This window comes from Trematomus bernacchii, unplaced genomic scaffold (assembly GCF_902827165.1).
Source record: "Trematomus bernacchii unplaced genomic scaffold, fTreBer1.1, whole genome shotgun sequence".
Classification (NCBI taxonomy): Eukaryota; Metazoa; Chordata; class Actinopteri; order Perciformes; family Nototheniidae; genus Trematomus; species Trematomus bernacchii.
The window spans coordinates 2,188,598-2,204,451 of NW_022987727.1; the positions used below are offsets into that span (position 1 = coordinate 2,188,598).

Consider the following 15,854-nt stretch of genomic DNA (forward strand, 5'->3'; position numbering starts at 1 on the left):
AATTTGGGCCTGAATAAGAGGGTGGGCTTAGCTGTAGCAGGGACACAGACTCGCAGTGTGTGCTCTGGCTGCTCTGCTGAATTATAGCTCTAATTATGCGGCTGTGTTTAGTCTGAATGTTCATGGATGTGTCTGCTCTTGTCTGGACTCTTATGGGATCTGTGGAGTCCCTAAGTGTCCCAGCGTCTCACATCTGTCATGCTCTCCATCCTGCAAATCCATCCATAAACTCTGCCCGGTAAAAGCCTTCTCTCTGATTTAATGTAGGCGCTAATGGTGATTTTACTGTCTGCATCTGCCACACCTTGCATCTGTCAGGGTTCTCATAACAGTCTGGCATGCAGAGACAAGCAGCTGACACCCAGCATTAAGGGACTTGTTATTCTGGGTGAAAAAGCAAATACGTATTAACACAAAGGATTAGGGATTTATTAAATGGCTAAGGGTGGCATGATGTATCATTTTCTGATTCAGAGCTTCACACAATACAATACAAAGATGAAGCTGAACCGAAAAGTTATCTACCATCAGTCACTTCTATATTGATTTACACAGATAAGAATGTACTGCTAACAACAGCTATCAAATAAATTGCTATCAAATGTTTGGGAGATTATTGTAGTGAACAACACAGAACATGATTGTGACCCACTTAATTCAATCAAGCAAGCTGTGGCTATTTCATTTCTGCCCTTTTTTCTACTAAGCAATTGAACTGAGTGAATTTTCCAGAGTACTTATGTGATTTAGTGACACAGACAATGATGTGATTCATCTTCTGCATGGAGAGATGGAGAGCGATGTTTCACCAGAACATCAAGATATGTTCTGGTCAATTACCCGCTTCCCATTGGCTCTACCCTGCCTGTCACTTTACCTTTAGTTAAGGCACTATTTATGTGAGTTTCCGTAGCAGTCATATTAAATATCTCTTACTGCAATGAATGCACTTTTGTGTTTGCAGTGTAACAAGCACAGTCCAAATGTTCCTCTTAGTTTCACAATGATAGCTATCCATACTGTATATTATGCTGTCGTTTATTTGATCCATCCATTAAATGTGAGCCATGTTTGGAAAGGACTGCTACAGATAAATCTACAGAGTGAGCCTGCACCGATGGAAATGGGAGAGTTTGGAGGAGTATGTCTCCTTGTTATTTAAAATACTGCTCTGACTCAGAGGAATGCAAGAATGTTTGACTTTTTATCCTGTTTTTTCCATTCACGGGTTGAAACGGTTTGCAGATCGTTAGCCCGGTTTTTCCAAACGAGGGAGCACCATAAGAGGCAATCGGACTGCCCTCAAATGAGCTGTTATGGAAATGGTAGATATAAGTAAAGGTCTAACATTGGTTCATCCGAGAGGACTGACATCTGGATAAACTGGGGAACTTTTGTGTTGTGTGTATTTTGTATTAAAAGCTGTCTTTTTTTATCAGACACAGTTTACAAAAGCATTCAAACTTTCTCTTCCAATCATAGTGATAGTCTGAGAAAACCAGAAGATTCCCAGCTCTCTTGACTCTTGTTCCAACATGCCCCCTGACCACAGTCTAGTTGTGTGTGTTAATGGTGATGGGAATAAGAGTGGTGCATGCTACTATAATTACGGCATTATCTCCAGTTCAAGTTAATTACTAACTACAGGCCTTCTTTACAAACAGTACTCTCTGAGATTCCCAAAGGCAACAAGATTTTCCTCTTTTTTTTGCGACATCTTTCTATTCTTCCCCTCTTCCTCCTGTGGCAGCTTGGCTGTGCGCCGGTCTTGGTGTGGGATTTTGTTTCCTAAATTGATCACTATGTCATTTAAATAGGAATCTCCCTGTATTATTCCACTCATCCTCAAGTGTTGTGATGAAAACACAATGTAGCTAATTTGGCTGAAGCGCTGGTTTCGTTTCTGGTAAATAGTAAATACCACCGGTTTTATTTTTACGATGATCAAGAATTGCCGTCAGAGTGGTGGCTGCTGTAAACGTGTGCCTCTGTCTGGTGTGCATCTTTGATCTTCACCTCTCTGGTACCCATGCTGGAAGAAAGTGCACTCCTCAGTATCGTACTGTCTGGAGGTCTAATTGCCTGTTGTTTCCAAACCATTCATCTGGGCTGTAATTATGTTGAAATGCTACAGACAGACTTCTGCCACAGTAGTGAGGTTGTAACGTTGCATCACATGAGGCGTTGACATCCAGAGGTTGAGACGGCAGTTGACACCTAGGGTCAATGTTAATATCCTATAGCCTGTTTGTTTATAGAAGGGGAAACTGAAGCAGAGTCAGGGGAACGTATGTGTGTATGGATGTACGTTTTTGCAAATGGATCTGCATGACTCGTAAAATGACAGATGGGGTCTGGGCAGGTTGCCAGCTGTTGGGCCGTCAAAGCCTTCAGACCCCCGGTGTGCACCTCCCTCTTATGGCCCCTAGTACACTCTCAGATAGCCATCAGCAGTCTGCCTGTACAGGCCCCTGTCTGCAGGTGTGACCCTGTCATCCTCTCCCAGGGACTGCACTGACTCTCCCTCGCTGCAGGGCTTCAATTGGTTTCAGACAAGCCATTTCACCTCAATTACATACAGGCTTAAGGCTCAGGAAGTGGTTGACACATGCCCTTAAGGCAGGAGTATATGTGTCTCAGCGATGGTGCTCTATGCAGGACTGCTGCTTTTAATGCTTCAATAGGTAGTTGTGTAAAACGGTTAACTTTTGTCTATCTAAGATAAAGTAACGAGGTGGGTTGTTCAATATGTCAGTGCATGGCTTTTCCTGCAGATATTGAGCAGACGGTGTTCAAAAGTCCACACTGATGAGCCATTGTGGATTAGGGTTTCTTGATTGTGCATTCGGTTTGTGTCCCAGTGGGTTTTACGTTGCACTGATCTCCGAAGCATTTTCTTTTGGAATAAAAATAGTTTATCCATAAAAGACACAACTATCAAAAATAAGTTTATTTTTGATGATGCTTTTCTTATTTCCAGCTCTATATTTCTTGGCTTAAGTATGGAGGGGTTAAGAAAGTGTTTAGGGGGTAATTTAACAACAATACTAGGATAAAGGTTTTTCAAATAGTCCAACTATAATATGAAATATTTCATTACACCAAATCAGAATAAGGGTATATTGGCATTAAAGTGTGTAAGTTGAACAAACATAGCTTTTTTATTTTCTAACCATTCCAGTGACAGTTTTTTTTATACTAGACTTAAAAGTGCTGTGTCACAACTTTAATTCCATTTCAAAGCTCTGTTGGAGCAGTTGATGTTCAAAACACTGACTCCCTGTCTGTTTCCCAAGTCTGTATACAATTATGATTTTTGCCTGAACCACATTCATTGTGGTTGAACCAGCGAATGGGAACAGATGTTTAAGTAAGCCATAGCATGTAAGCACTTTCTCCATCATGAGAAGTGCTTGCCATGGAGGAATCCCTTTCATCATCAAAAAACCTTGGGCAACAATTGTCTGCGCCTAATTCTCTGTTAGACGTTTTAGCCCCTGACTTAGCATGAACATTTCCGCAGGAAGACTTCCAAGCAGGGGGTGAAATGCATCTCAATCATGCAAATACACTGCCTGTCTTTCACCACAAAGTGCTTTCCACTTTCATTCAGGGTGAGTAAATGAGCTGCTCACAGTAGTTAACACTTGCAAATGACAACCCCCCCCCCCCCCCTTGTACTTGATCTGTCAAACTGTCATTTAAGTCCAAGTATTACCCACATGTACCCATGGACACATTTATTAGTGTACCTCGTTGATTCTTGAAAGTAATTTTGAGGGGATATTCTTTGGAATGCAGTTTCATAATGAATTTGAGGGACCCTTGGCTCAAGAGGCTGAAAGTATTTAATGTAACAATACCTAAATGTTGTTTCTCAAACACAGACATGCAATTTCATTTAAATCTTCCAGTAGACATGTGATTTCATGTCTTTGCTTCGAACAGGACAATTTGCACTAACACACTGGAAACTCTTTCAAAGAGTTTGTCTGATGTAATGGCACGATACTGTGGTGAAAGTAGCCCCCAACACACACACATCCATACCCTGACCCTTGGCCCACACTGTGGTCCATGCCAGTGGATGCCATGGCCTGGGGCCCGAGCTGGTAGGGCGGTCTGATGGGAAGATTGAGTTATCATCTCAGTGCAGCTGCCTGAGGCACCGTGGGCCACACAACGAGGTTATCTGCCCATCTCTTGCCTCAAAACCCCCTCTGGAAGCTCGCCAGCCTGGTCCTTTGTCCGGCCCATCTGACAGTTATGCCTCAGCAGCATCTCCAAGACGACAGGGAACAGCCGGCTGCTGAGGTAGTGGGATGGGATGGAGCAATGGGGAGAAGGGAGGATCCTACAGTAAAAGCTTTTGTTAAGGAGAAAAGTTCTGATTAGCTTTCAGGCTAAGGAGGAATATGGAAATATCTTTTGTTAAGCTTTGATCCATTCGTTGTAGAAACAGACTTAAAAAGTAAATGTGTGGTAGGGAGGGGGTCTTCTGGTAGCTTTTAATCAGTTTTGTAGCTTTTCTTGCAGGGGGAACCATGCAGGGAGAGTCTGTAGCGGCAGTGGTTGACACACTGCTTCCACAGAGGAAGGAGCAAAGCCCTGTAAATCCCTCTGGTCTGTGGCCCTCAGCCTCCTCAGCTTCACGGGCCTATCAGCAGGCAGAGAACACAGGGCTTTCTCACGCCACACAGGCACCACTTCGCTCTCTCTGCTGTCTCCTCCACGCCCCGTCTCCTTCTCTCCCTCATTCTTTCTTTCCTGTGTCCCACTGTCTTCCTCTCTGCCTGTCAAAGTAGGCGGGGAAGCTAGACTCAAATCTTCTCTGTTCCCTGTTCCTCATATCTCGTCTCCAGTCTTTCCTCTGGTGTAATTGCCTCACAGCTTTCCACCCTGGTTGCAGATGTTTTTTTGGTTTCCTTTTGCTAGCTGTGTCTTTGTATGTTACTTTAAGGAAATGTTCTGGGGTGCATTTTACACAGTGACAGTTTACTCTTTTGCAACACATTTAACAGGCCTGCTTGACATGTTTTAACAAGCAGCTACACAGATTTATTAGATTTATATTAATGTTTTACTGGAAGAATTTGGATTTTCAATCTTACTCCACCCAAGTTTTATCTTTTTATTGTTAAACACCAATAAAAAGGTGTCTGTTAAGACGTTTGTAAAAAAAATACGTGTGTATATAGCCAGATCAAATTAGTGTCAGTTGATTACCATTTATGGGAAGACATGCTCATATTCAACCTTTAGGACTACGGTAAGATAAGATAAGATAATCTTTTATTAGTTCTACAGACGGGAAATATGCAGAGTTACAGTAGGAAAGGGGATCGTTTTTAAAACAAGCAATATCAATAAAAAAACAGAACAGAATAGAAGAGAATATTAATCAGAATATAATAAGCAGACCGACTGAAGAGTTGAATTACCATCATTGGACATAGTAAATAAGCATGTTTCAGATTCTCCCACTCTGTGCCATACTGTAAGTCCTGTGTGCTTTGGCTGCCTCAGTAGGGTTTGCCATAGCCATGTGCTTATTGTGCATGCTGCTGTTAAGTGTGATTCCAGAGAGGGGAGAGTTAGTCAGTGGGCCGGCCTGCCTGTCACCCTGCACAGCATATTCATTCGAGCTGACAGCAGACTTTATGGGAGTCAGTCAGGGGCTGGCATGGACCCCGAAGAGTAGGAAGAAAAGACGGCTTTTATGCTAAGGACAAAAGATCGACAGGGGATCCAAATTTAAGGTCATTGCATAACTACGGGAACTGAGGGATGGGGGATGGTGGGGTCCAGAGGTTGAGGTGTTGGAGGGAAACACACATTCGGAGAAACCTTCTTCCATGTCACAACCCCAACGCCCAGCCAGGCAAGATAGTGGAAATCAGAGCTAAAAACAAGGGACGATTAAACTCTGTGGGGGGGATTATTTGAAGGTGACACGGGAAGTGATGAATTACTTAAATCTACACTCTTCTCAGGGGGAATGTGTAATATTGTCTTTGCACAAAGTCATATTTCACTCTTAAGAGTGCACGCTGCGAAGAGGGTTTCAATAAAGCAGGAACTAAGTTCTGCATTATGACTCATAGTTGATAATGTTTTAATCATGACGAATCCCAGCGCTCATTGCTTTAATGTGTGTTTCTCATATCAGGCTAAGAGAGTGAGATCACACGGCAGATAAGAGAAAGATTTTAAGAAATAAGATCCCTGAGGACACAGTGATGATATGCTAATATCGCTGTTAGCTGATCACACAGTTTAGTGCGATAATGTAATTATCTTCACTCTGCCGGCGTCTAATAGGTGTGAGGGATGTAATTTCCCCTCCTTTTCTTTTTCCGTTATCCACTGCACTACCAGGCTTCTTCCATTGTTCTCACTTGCAGTGCATTGTCTCTGAGATTGCCAAACTCACTGAAACTTATCTGCAATTCTAGTGAAGTGGCATGTTAAGTTATTTTGGATATTGCTCTGTATTAATTATACTCATTTGCACCTTTAGAAATTTCTATAGCCTCTGCTAATGATACTTTAGGGCAAATCATGCCTATATTAATAGACATAGCAATCCAGATAGTCTATATCCCTATTCATCTAGTCAATCCTTAGTGCCCAGTGAAATATCCATGTTTTGAAATGATTAGTTTCACATGTATTTACTTGTGGCCTACTGCTAACTGAGAAAAGGATTCAGGAAGGTATCTGCAAATATGGCCCTGAACAGATGCAGATGATAATTATTTATAATGTTATCTATGTTTTATAGCACAGAGAGATTCGTTTTATGAAGATTGTATCCGAGCAGTTGTACTGTAGTTTTTATGAGGTGAGAGCGCGGAGGCACTTTTGACTCAAGGCAAGGCACAAGTAAAACAATTAAACAACTTTATCAAGATGAGTACACTATAAAATACATTTCATTTTGAAAATGTTTGTGTTTGAATATAAATAGATCTGTCAGCCTGTTTAAAAATGAAAAACAAGTCTTTGGTTTTGGCTTTGCAATGACAGGCAACATAAATAAGCGTATAAATGTTAGTAATAAGGTTTACTTTGCATTTAAGTTCTCCTTTTAAGTGTTACATTTATTTTTTCCAATGTAATCAACATAACAATGCAAAGAAAAGCTGTGCTGGTAAATACATAACTTGCCACAAAGGAATGTGAATAGAAAGCTGGACCCTCTAATGCAAGTTTAGGGTTAAGATTAAGTTTCTCTGATGACTATAAACACAGTGTGCTGATTTCCCAAAATGTTTAAAGATCTGAACTTTGTATTATTAACTTCCATACCAAAGCGTATGACCAAGTTAAACAAAAGAACCACCTGCTGTAGTTCTTATTGTGACAGACAGGGACAAATATTTCATTATATAAACACAATTTATCTTTCAGATCAAAAAAAGGCACTGCAGGCTTGATGAATTGCTTTACACGTTGTTGCTTCACTGACACACTGAATACATATCCAGTTTGACTATGAAAGCTGCCAAAACCTTCATGTGATCACATTGGGAGTAGGATAGACACATAGACAGAAACTAATGAAACATAGGAAAAGCAGAGGAGCATACTTGCATGATGACCAGTGAGTAGAAACGGCTTTAAATTCAGATCGGCCAATGCTGCTTCCTGCGATCAGTGATCTTCCCAAAATATAAACACTCAAATGAGATAGTTGATGACTGTGTCACAAAGATTAGTGAATGCAATGGAGTACTATTTTGTCTGTGTCAATAATATAAAAAAAGGACAGAAGAAGTTCGTTCCCTTCAGATTTGTGTAGTAATGCTTGGTTTCCACTGACAACAGATGACGCAGGAAACGACTACTGCCAGTATGAGCAGAGGTTATTGTAATACACTGCCAACAACTTCCCAAACTGGAGCAGGAAGTACAGGATTCATCTCCATTGTCCTTCCTGCAAAGTTATTTAATCCTTCATATTGTTCTTTCTATTTAGTTTACTGCTGCTGGACTCTATTCAGCTCCTGCCAAGGTATTACTGTGTTGTGGAACTCAAACAATTCCTTCCGGCTGTTTTGTATCGCTGGCAGTTAAACATATTCTGCTGCTGCCCGGTGAGTGAAAAGGTAGAAGTGTGTGTGTGATGGAAAGCAGAGTTATTGTTTTGTCAGTGTTTGCTGGCAGCAGTGTGTAAGCACCTGGTTCCTGGTATAGTGTACCACACTGTCAGTTAATTAGTTTGTCCGTCGGTCAGCTCAATCCGTGACACATCATTTTTTGTCAAATATGCTAACATGCATATAGTTGCAAAGACAGACCCGACCCGATCCATGCAATGGGGGGCCGTAAGATGACGTTCTGTCTTTTTATACTCAGAGAAAATGGTTTACATATGACAAATCCTAGGCAGTTGTTCCATTTCCAGTGTGCAGTGAGTTCATTCTGGTTGCTGCAGTTTATGTCAAAAGCCCCGGGTTGGCAGTTTATTGAATGTAAATCAGGCTGGCTTAGAGGCTGAGGTTGTAGGGGGGCTGCTAATATACTCGCACCCCCCCCAGATGGGAGAGCTCTCTCTCTCCCTCCCTAAGCCAGATGTATTTTAAAGCTAATTCTCTGTTGGAATATGCCACATTCTCCACAGAGGCTGCTGTGGTGGGATCATTATGCTAGCTCTTGTCACTTTAAGATGCTTGTTTTAACTGAGTTACATTTTATGATCTGTGTGGTTACTAATCTATTGGATGGAGAGAGAGGACTTGGAAGGAATGCTTGTGGTTTCTTCAGGGAATGCCGACATGCATGCAGATGTCCTCCCTCATAAGTCTTTATGCACATCCACACTTTAATACATGTGATTGCATGTCTTGTATGAATACGAGAGATTTATTTTAACTTTCTTTCAAGAGCTTATAACTTCCCATAAGTCATACTGGATTTGCATGACACAAATAACTTACATACTGAATGTCAAGTCAATCATATGTTTGTAACTTACAGTACAACTCCCTCTAGTCTCACTTCAGAACTCATAAAACCCAAACGCACAAGGCAGAAAAAAGGGTCCAATGATTTGCATTTTAGCTGCTTAATATTCAGACGCAAACAAAATGAAGTTCACCGCCTTAACGGGAAACGATCTGTAGAGTTCTGCGGGTTATGTACGGTTCTGGGAAAGGCTGCAGCCAGAGCAGCTAACATGTTTCACTTGCCTCCTTCAGAATCGGAGTATGTCAGATTCCGCAGAACTCTGCAGATCGTTTCCTGTGAAGGCGGTGAACTTCATTTTTTTTCCTTCTAGTGTTTTTATAAAATGGGTCAGCAGATGTTAGAGAGAGAAAGGAAAGAGGTGGAGGAGGAGGAAGAGGAGGAGGAAGAAGAAGAAAGACAGCCAAAACAAACTGTTTGCTCTGCAGTGTGGGTTGAGAGGAGTGATCGAGAGAGGAGTGGGAGAGAATGAAGGAAAGAGACTGTATGTAGATCGGTAAAGAAAACATCTTTGCTTTCTCTGGACCAGAGGAGATCATGTTCTGTCCTCCCCTCCCCCCCCCCCCCCCCCCCCCCCCCCCCCCCCCCCCTTACATTGAATATATTGCTCAGAGTGTTTACTTTTGTAATATGTTCCTTCGGTATCTTCAAAATGATTGCATTTGCACACCATATTTCACTTGTTTGCCATATTGTGCAATATATGTGCACAGTATATGGAGTAACTGCATGTGCACATGTTACATGCAAATAATATTTGACCTCGCATGAAGGGAATATCTAATGTGCTAAAAAATCATATCCAACAGAACCCCTTATCTGCCTTACCTGCTATGGTTTTATATGTCAATGTGGATTTAACCAGTACAATGTTGGTCCACCCTGGCAACACTTGATTGACGAGTGAAAATGAAGGTTTAAAGGCTGTAGAGAAGATGTGCTTTTTTTTTATGTTGATTGATGATAGTGCCTTTGTCACAACGGGAAATAAATGAATTGAACAATGTGAATGTGAACCGCAAAGGCAGCCAGTTCCATTTGGTGATTTCGTCTTCTGTTTGATCCAGGCTGTGTTTTGATGTGTGTCTTATCTCTGTGTATGTATTCTGTTGCACTCGGGTCTCTCTTTCAAAACAGTTTTTGATCTCAAACAGACTTCCTGATCAAGTAACAGATATAATAATAATAGAATAGATGTTTTCTTCTTTTTCGAATGACCTATATCTTTCCAGGTGGGATGAAATCAAACTAGAGGGCCACAGCTAGGGATTCAACCTAGCCCATAGCCATAGTCCAAACATATACTCTAAGATCAGCATGTGTAGGCTGTAGGTTTATCAAACCAAATACAAACATGTTAAACGCTTGATATTTGTCATTTAAATGTGGATTTATCCACTTCACGCAAGTCATTTGTTGCACTTTGGTTTTCTATATTTTGCTTTGTACTGCTGTGTATCCTTAAATGTTTATCTTTTTTTCTCCAGGCTCTCACAACAGGGTGAGCCAGTGTCCTGTCAATGAACACGGTTGCCTCGCCCCAGATGTGTGTATCCATATGAGCAAACTGTGCGATGGAGTCCCCGAGTGCCCTGACGGCTGGGACGAGGGCCCTCACTGTAGAGGTAATTAACACACATGTATACACACTCATCTACTCACTCCCATTTTCTGCAAAACCAACTCCGAAGAGATTGTATGATCTTTGTTATGAGTAAAACATGCTAGCATCTACTTGTCTTCTCATCCAGAACCATAATCTCTGTCCAATAATCTCCTGTATAAGGCCCTTTAATGAGCTGTTCTGCTCTTGCTTCTGCTGCAATCACAATGGAATTTCTCTTTCTGGGGGAAAAAAGTCATTAATTTATCAATCAGCTCAGCCATGAGGCTTTTCCCCCAATCCCTGTGGGAATGATGAGCATTCAGCCTGGAGAAGAATCCCATCAAATCCTCTACTATTAATTAGAGTCGATTGAAGAATGTGTGATGGTACATATTGGGTCCATAGTGTCGGTCTTTGTTGCAGCAGACAAAGGAACAACACTGGCTTCCTACAGAGGATGGCTTCTGTATTCAGTAAGGCAGTCCTTAGATACAGCTGTCTGAAGCTCTGTCTGTTTATAGCTGCAATAACTCATGTTGAGATACATACTTTTATCTTTTACTCTTTGTTGTGCACGCCTGTTCATCTGTCTCTCCATTCTACTTGTTGTAGTAAGAACACACTGAGATATTCACTATCAAAATCCCTTACCTTGAATATAAAATCACTTGTTCAAATATTTACAATCAAATTTCCATGAACCAAAGTCCTAGAACATGGGTTGGTTCTTAAGCAATGTCTGTAATCTTGGATCACCTTATCTCTTCTGCCAATTTTTTAATGATAACCAACCCTTCTGTTGTCTATGCCAGTGTGGTATTTGAAGAATTATAAATAGTTTAGGTAAGGTAGGTCTGTTTATTTTTAAAATGTGTATTTCTCTTATTTCTTGCAATGCGGTATCTCTAAATGGTGTTCTTCCTGTACACAGTTCGGCAATAGAGTTTTTAGATTCAAATGTTTAGTGCATTAGTCAGAGCCTTTTATATGTTGCTCTTGGCGAAGAGCAGGATCATTGTTGGGCTGATGAAGTGGACAGTTGTACAGAGTGGGTGAGAGTGTTTGCATCCCACACATTGGTCATCACTGCAAGACAAGCCTTTACACAACACAGTGATGATGTCATCCAATCACAACATGCACTGCCTGTCCCTGAGGACATAAGTCCAGCTGTCCTCGGTCATGAGCTTATAATGCATGCATATACTCACACAAACTCACATTCCTGCAAATACACACCCAAACACACCAGCAGTGTGTCCAGTACTTTGGGCATAGCTGTTTCTGAGCTCCCCTCTTTTTGGGGAAAGGCCTGGCCTTTCACAAGCATCCTTGTGTTTGCTTGTACAAACTGCCAGGTTGTGCAAAGTATACCTGGGCCCTGATGTCTGAAAGCACACTTTGTCGCTTGGTGTGTCCAAGTTATTCTGCCAAAGTTGTTGACAGGAGTGGTTAGAAAGGGGAGTGTAGCAATGCTAGGCAGGAATTGTATCAGGCTGAAATCCTTTTTCTCAGCATTTTTATTGTGGGAGGCAATTTTTCTGATAAATTGGCTTGATTGCGTAAAGCACAGCACTTAATCTGACATTTGATTTGAGTTTTTTGACTCTTTTCCAAAGCCATTTCAACAGTCCAGTACATGAATAATATTCATATGCAGTCTTTGAAAATGAAAATGTTTTTGAAGCTTTTTTACTTACCACTGAGAAACTATGCAATATTATTAGGTAGGTACGCTACTGAGCAGGGTTTAGACATCAGAACATTAGCTGGCCGCAGAATAGCCAGGGTTACTGCACTTACTCTAGCTGAGGGCAGCGTTGGCTACCAGATTAAAAATGTTACCCTTTTTTGATTGCAAAAGAAAGAGGCATAAAGTCATAGTAAGGGATTGGCCCTTCCTCAAGAGCACCTTAAAGACACATGATGAGCATGTTTTCCTACTTGCTTTAGTGATCCAAACCTAAATCATGCCTTTTAGTCAGCTTGTTTTACTTTCGTTGCCATCCTTTGGTTAAAACACAAAGTATAGTTTCAGGCCTATACTTAAATGCCTTTTTTTATTTTGTATAAACTAAGTGTAGCCAATTGGCAGTTATCTTGTTTTTCTGTCATATGGGTGAAAGTTGAGTCTTCATTGATCTGTAAGTCTGCATTTGTCCTTTCTGTCATCTTGCGGGCGATGGGGCCTCTGTTGGGGGGCAAGGCCTTAGACCTGCCTCCCTCAGAAGTGACTGATTGATAGGGAAGAAGAAATGGGGTCATGGCACTTCTCTTGAGGCTTTTTTCCTTTTTCTCGCCGTCTCAAAGGGCTCCCTGATTATTGTCGTGGCCTGATGCCTTTGTTTATGCATGCAGAGGGCTTTCATTGTCCTTCATGTCCCACTAACTGTGGAAGGAGGACCGGTCATAGGCTACTTAAAGTTGCCTGTAGTAAGACCACATTTTCTTCTTCAGTCATGAGTGGGTCTTAACCTAAATGAGTTTATTGGCTGCAGTTAGAGTTGTCTCTCATGACTAGGCCTGTTTTATTGCCAGTCTTTTCCCATCACTGTATTTAGAAACACTAAAGTGTTGTGAAACTGTCAAATATTGATTTGACTCTAAATGCGCTGCAGATTGAAGAAAGCCTGAGTATTGATTTTCTCAGGAAAGTTAAACTGTTTTGTGACACATTGTGTACTTTGTGTGTCTGTGTGTGTGTTTCAGTCTTTGAACTGGGGCTGCATGCTGCCACTGTTTGGGACTACGATAGCCGTTGTTTGCTAATTACACAAGCCACTGCCTTTCTCATGTTTGCAGATGGTTACTTTGCCCTCTTTGACTATGCAGCTCCATGCAACTGCCAATATATACACTTTCAGGTCCGTCCACACCTGGATATACACATTATTATACATTTTAAGTCTGGTTTTCGTTCTCAAATGTCCTCACTGTTAATACACCCTTTACAACCAACCTATGTGTGGTGGAATGCCCCAAATAATCACAAAGCAGAGTCACAGAATGCAATTGCCTGACTGTGTGTTTAACTTAGCATGGCTTTTTATTTTACATATTTTATTTTATATGTATTCTCAAAGTATTAGTGAAAGATAAGTTTGTCCACATTCTTCATACTGTTATATGCAGTGCTAGAATGCATATGAATTAAGTAAAAGTTATACATATCCATACAAAATGTACATAAATATGTACAAACCATTTTATTTACGAGGTAGAAATAATTTGATAAAGCCATGTAACCATAGGCTCCTGTCAGCTGCAGGTAGAGGACAGGGGCATGCATGGACTTGTTTCCAGACAGTGAGAGCACAAAGGTAACGGAGGAATGTGCTTGGAATTGCCTCCCTTTAAATGTCACACACTAGAGTAGCCTGTTTATAAAGTGAGTGTTTCCTTGAATTTAAGCTTTCAGTTAAGGCCTCAGTCTGGACACAGAAATACAGAGGCTTTATATTTTTATTTTACAGTTTTTTGTCCTCAGGCCAGTTGATGGATAGATCAGCTGATATTTTAAGGACTTATGTTTTTGAAATCATTCAGTCATTACAGTTTTGTTGTGTAACTACAGCCATGACCTCAACACCACCCAGGCTCTGTCTTAGTCACACACTCACACCCTGCGTCAACTTGTTGCTCCCTTCCTTGTCAGCTTTCATATATTTCCTCATGGACTGGCTGTGGACACCATCCAAAAGCAGTTTTTACTCTTCTTAATATCGACGTTACCTCTCTTTGTTTTCTTTCTCTCCTTGTCTGTAATATTGTGTTGCTGTTCATGCTAATCTCCAAACATAGGACCACTAGTTCCAGACATATTTGGTATCATATCATATCATATCAGATGTAATTTCTTCTAAAAGTAAAACTTTCAATTTTTTCATCAGCAAGTTATTGATGTCTGTTTAATTTTGCACACACATGTAAGATGTCTTCTGATTTAAACCTGCCTTCCTTCAAGCATCGTTACACTCTCACTGCCTGCTTCCCTTTCAAGAGCTATAGATGAGTGAAATTGAGGGTTTCCATCCATGCAGTAACAGGATCAATGGCTTTGGCCTGCTTGTTTAGGACTGAAGGCATGCAGTGTGTCACTGTGTGATTTGTTGGCTTCCTTCATTAACCCCTGGTCAAACGTCTGACACGCTGCTGTTGCTTGTTTGCTTGGAGCTGGAACTTTCTCATCAGTCTATATCCTTAAGCCCTTTCCACCTCTGTTTGCCCCGCCTCCCTCTTCTCCCCCCACCCTGTTTCTCTCCATTCGTCTTCTATGTTCTCTTCACATCGTCTGTCCTCCCTTCTCTCCTCTGCTCTTCCTTTTTGTATCACAACTGAAAAGCTCTCAGAATTAGAACAAGTATTTTCTTCCCAGTCTCTGAAAGGAAATTATGAAAAAAAAGGTTTTATAATGACTTAACAGTTTAAGTTAACTAACACTAATAATTGGTCAATTCTAAGTTGATTAAACTGTATTTATATCACTTGTTATGTAAATGAGAAATACAACTTTTACTAATTATTAATAATGCATTAATTGGTGAGGTTTGAAGAGTTTATTGTTTGACACATTATAATTTTTGTATTGTATATTAAGTACTTACGTTACTAATTACCAAAACATTTGGAGAAAAAAAAATAACACAAACTCAAATACTATATAAAACAAAAAAATATTTATAAATGTACAAATTAGAAATGATATAATATAAATATTTTATATTCGGTATATGTTTTAGAAATGGATAGATGTTAGTTGGCTGTACAATTGTAATACTTTGTTTGATCACAAGTTGATATTGAGATAATATTGATGACAATTAGAGCAAAACTGACTTTGGCAATAGCACCCACTCTAAGTTAGACACTCGGGTACAAATGGAACCGGATGACCCATGACAGAGGTGGGTTTGTGGGTATTTTAGCCCTCAAGTTGCCTGAAGTCTCTCCAGTGTGAGGCTCAGTGAATGGATTCGATGTGGACCACAGTGTTTGCTGGGGGACTATTCCTTTCAGTGGGGCCACAACAAAAGGGGCATTGTTGCCCAGAGTGCCACAGGCTTTAAATAATAAGGGTCCTTCACTGATGCAATCTTCGCTCTTCACACCTATAATATCACCAGCTACTGTAAGCAATACTGTGCCCATGACCATTAACTGTTTTTTGTTGGTCACCGAGGTCCATTTCTTTGTGACAGTGGAAGCCTCTTTTATTTACAGTTTTGTTATATTGGTATTTATACTTGGTAAATGATTACATGGAAATGTTTCTAAACAG

General features: G+C 40.8%; 1 protein-coding gene across 2 annotated transcripts in view; it reads left to right on the forward strand.

Annotated features, from left to right (window-relative positions):
* Positions 1 to 15,854, forward strand: part of lrp1ab (low density lipoprotein receptor-related protein 1Ab) — an 86,167-nt gene that overhangs the window by 11,846 nt on the left and 58,467 nt on the right. For both annotated transcript variants that reach the window (XM_034144957.1, XM_034144956.1), the window contains exon 3: positions 10,458 to 10,595. In XM_034144957.1, the coding sequence (XP_034000848.1) occupies positions 10,458 to 10,595 (138 nt within the window). The remainder of the gene's footprint in view (positions 1 to 10,457; positions 10,596 to 15,854) is intronic.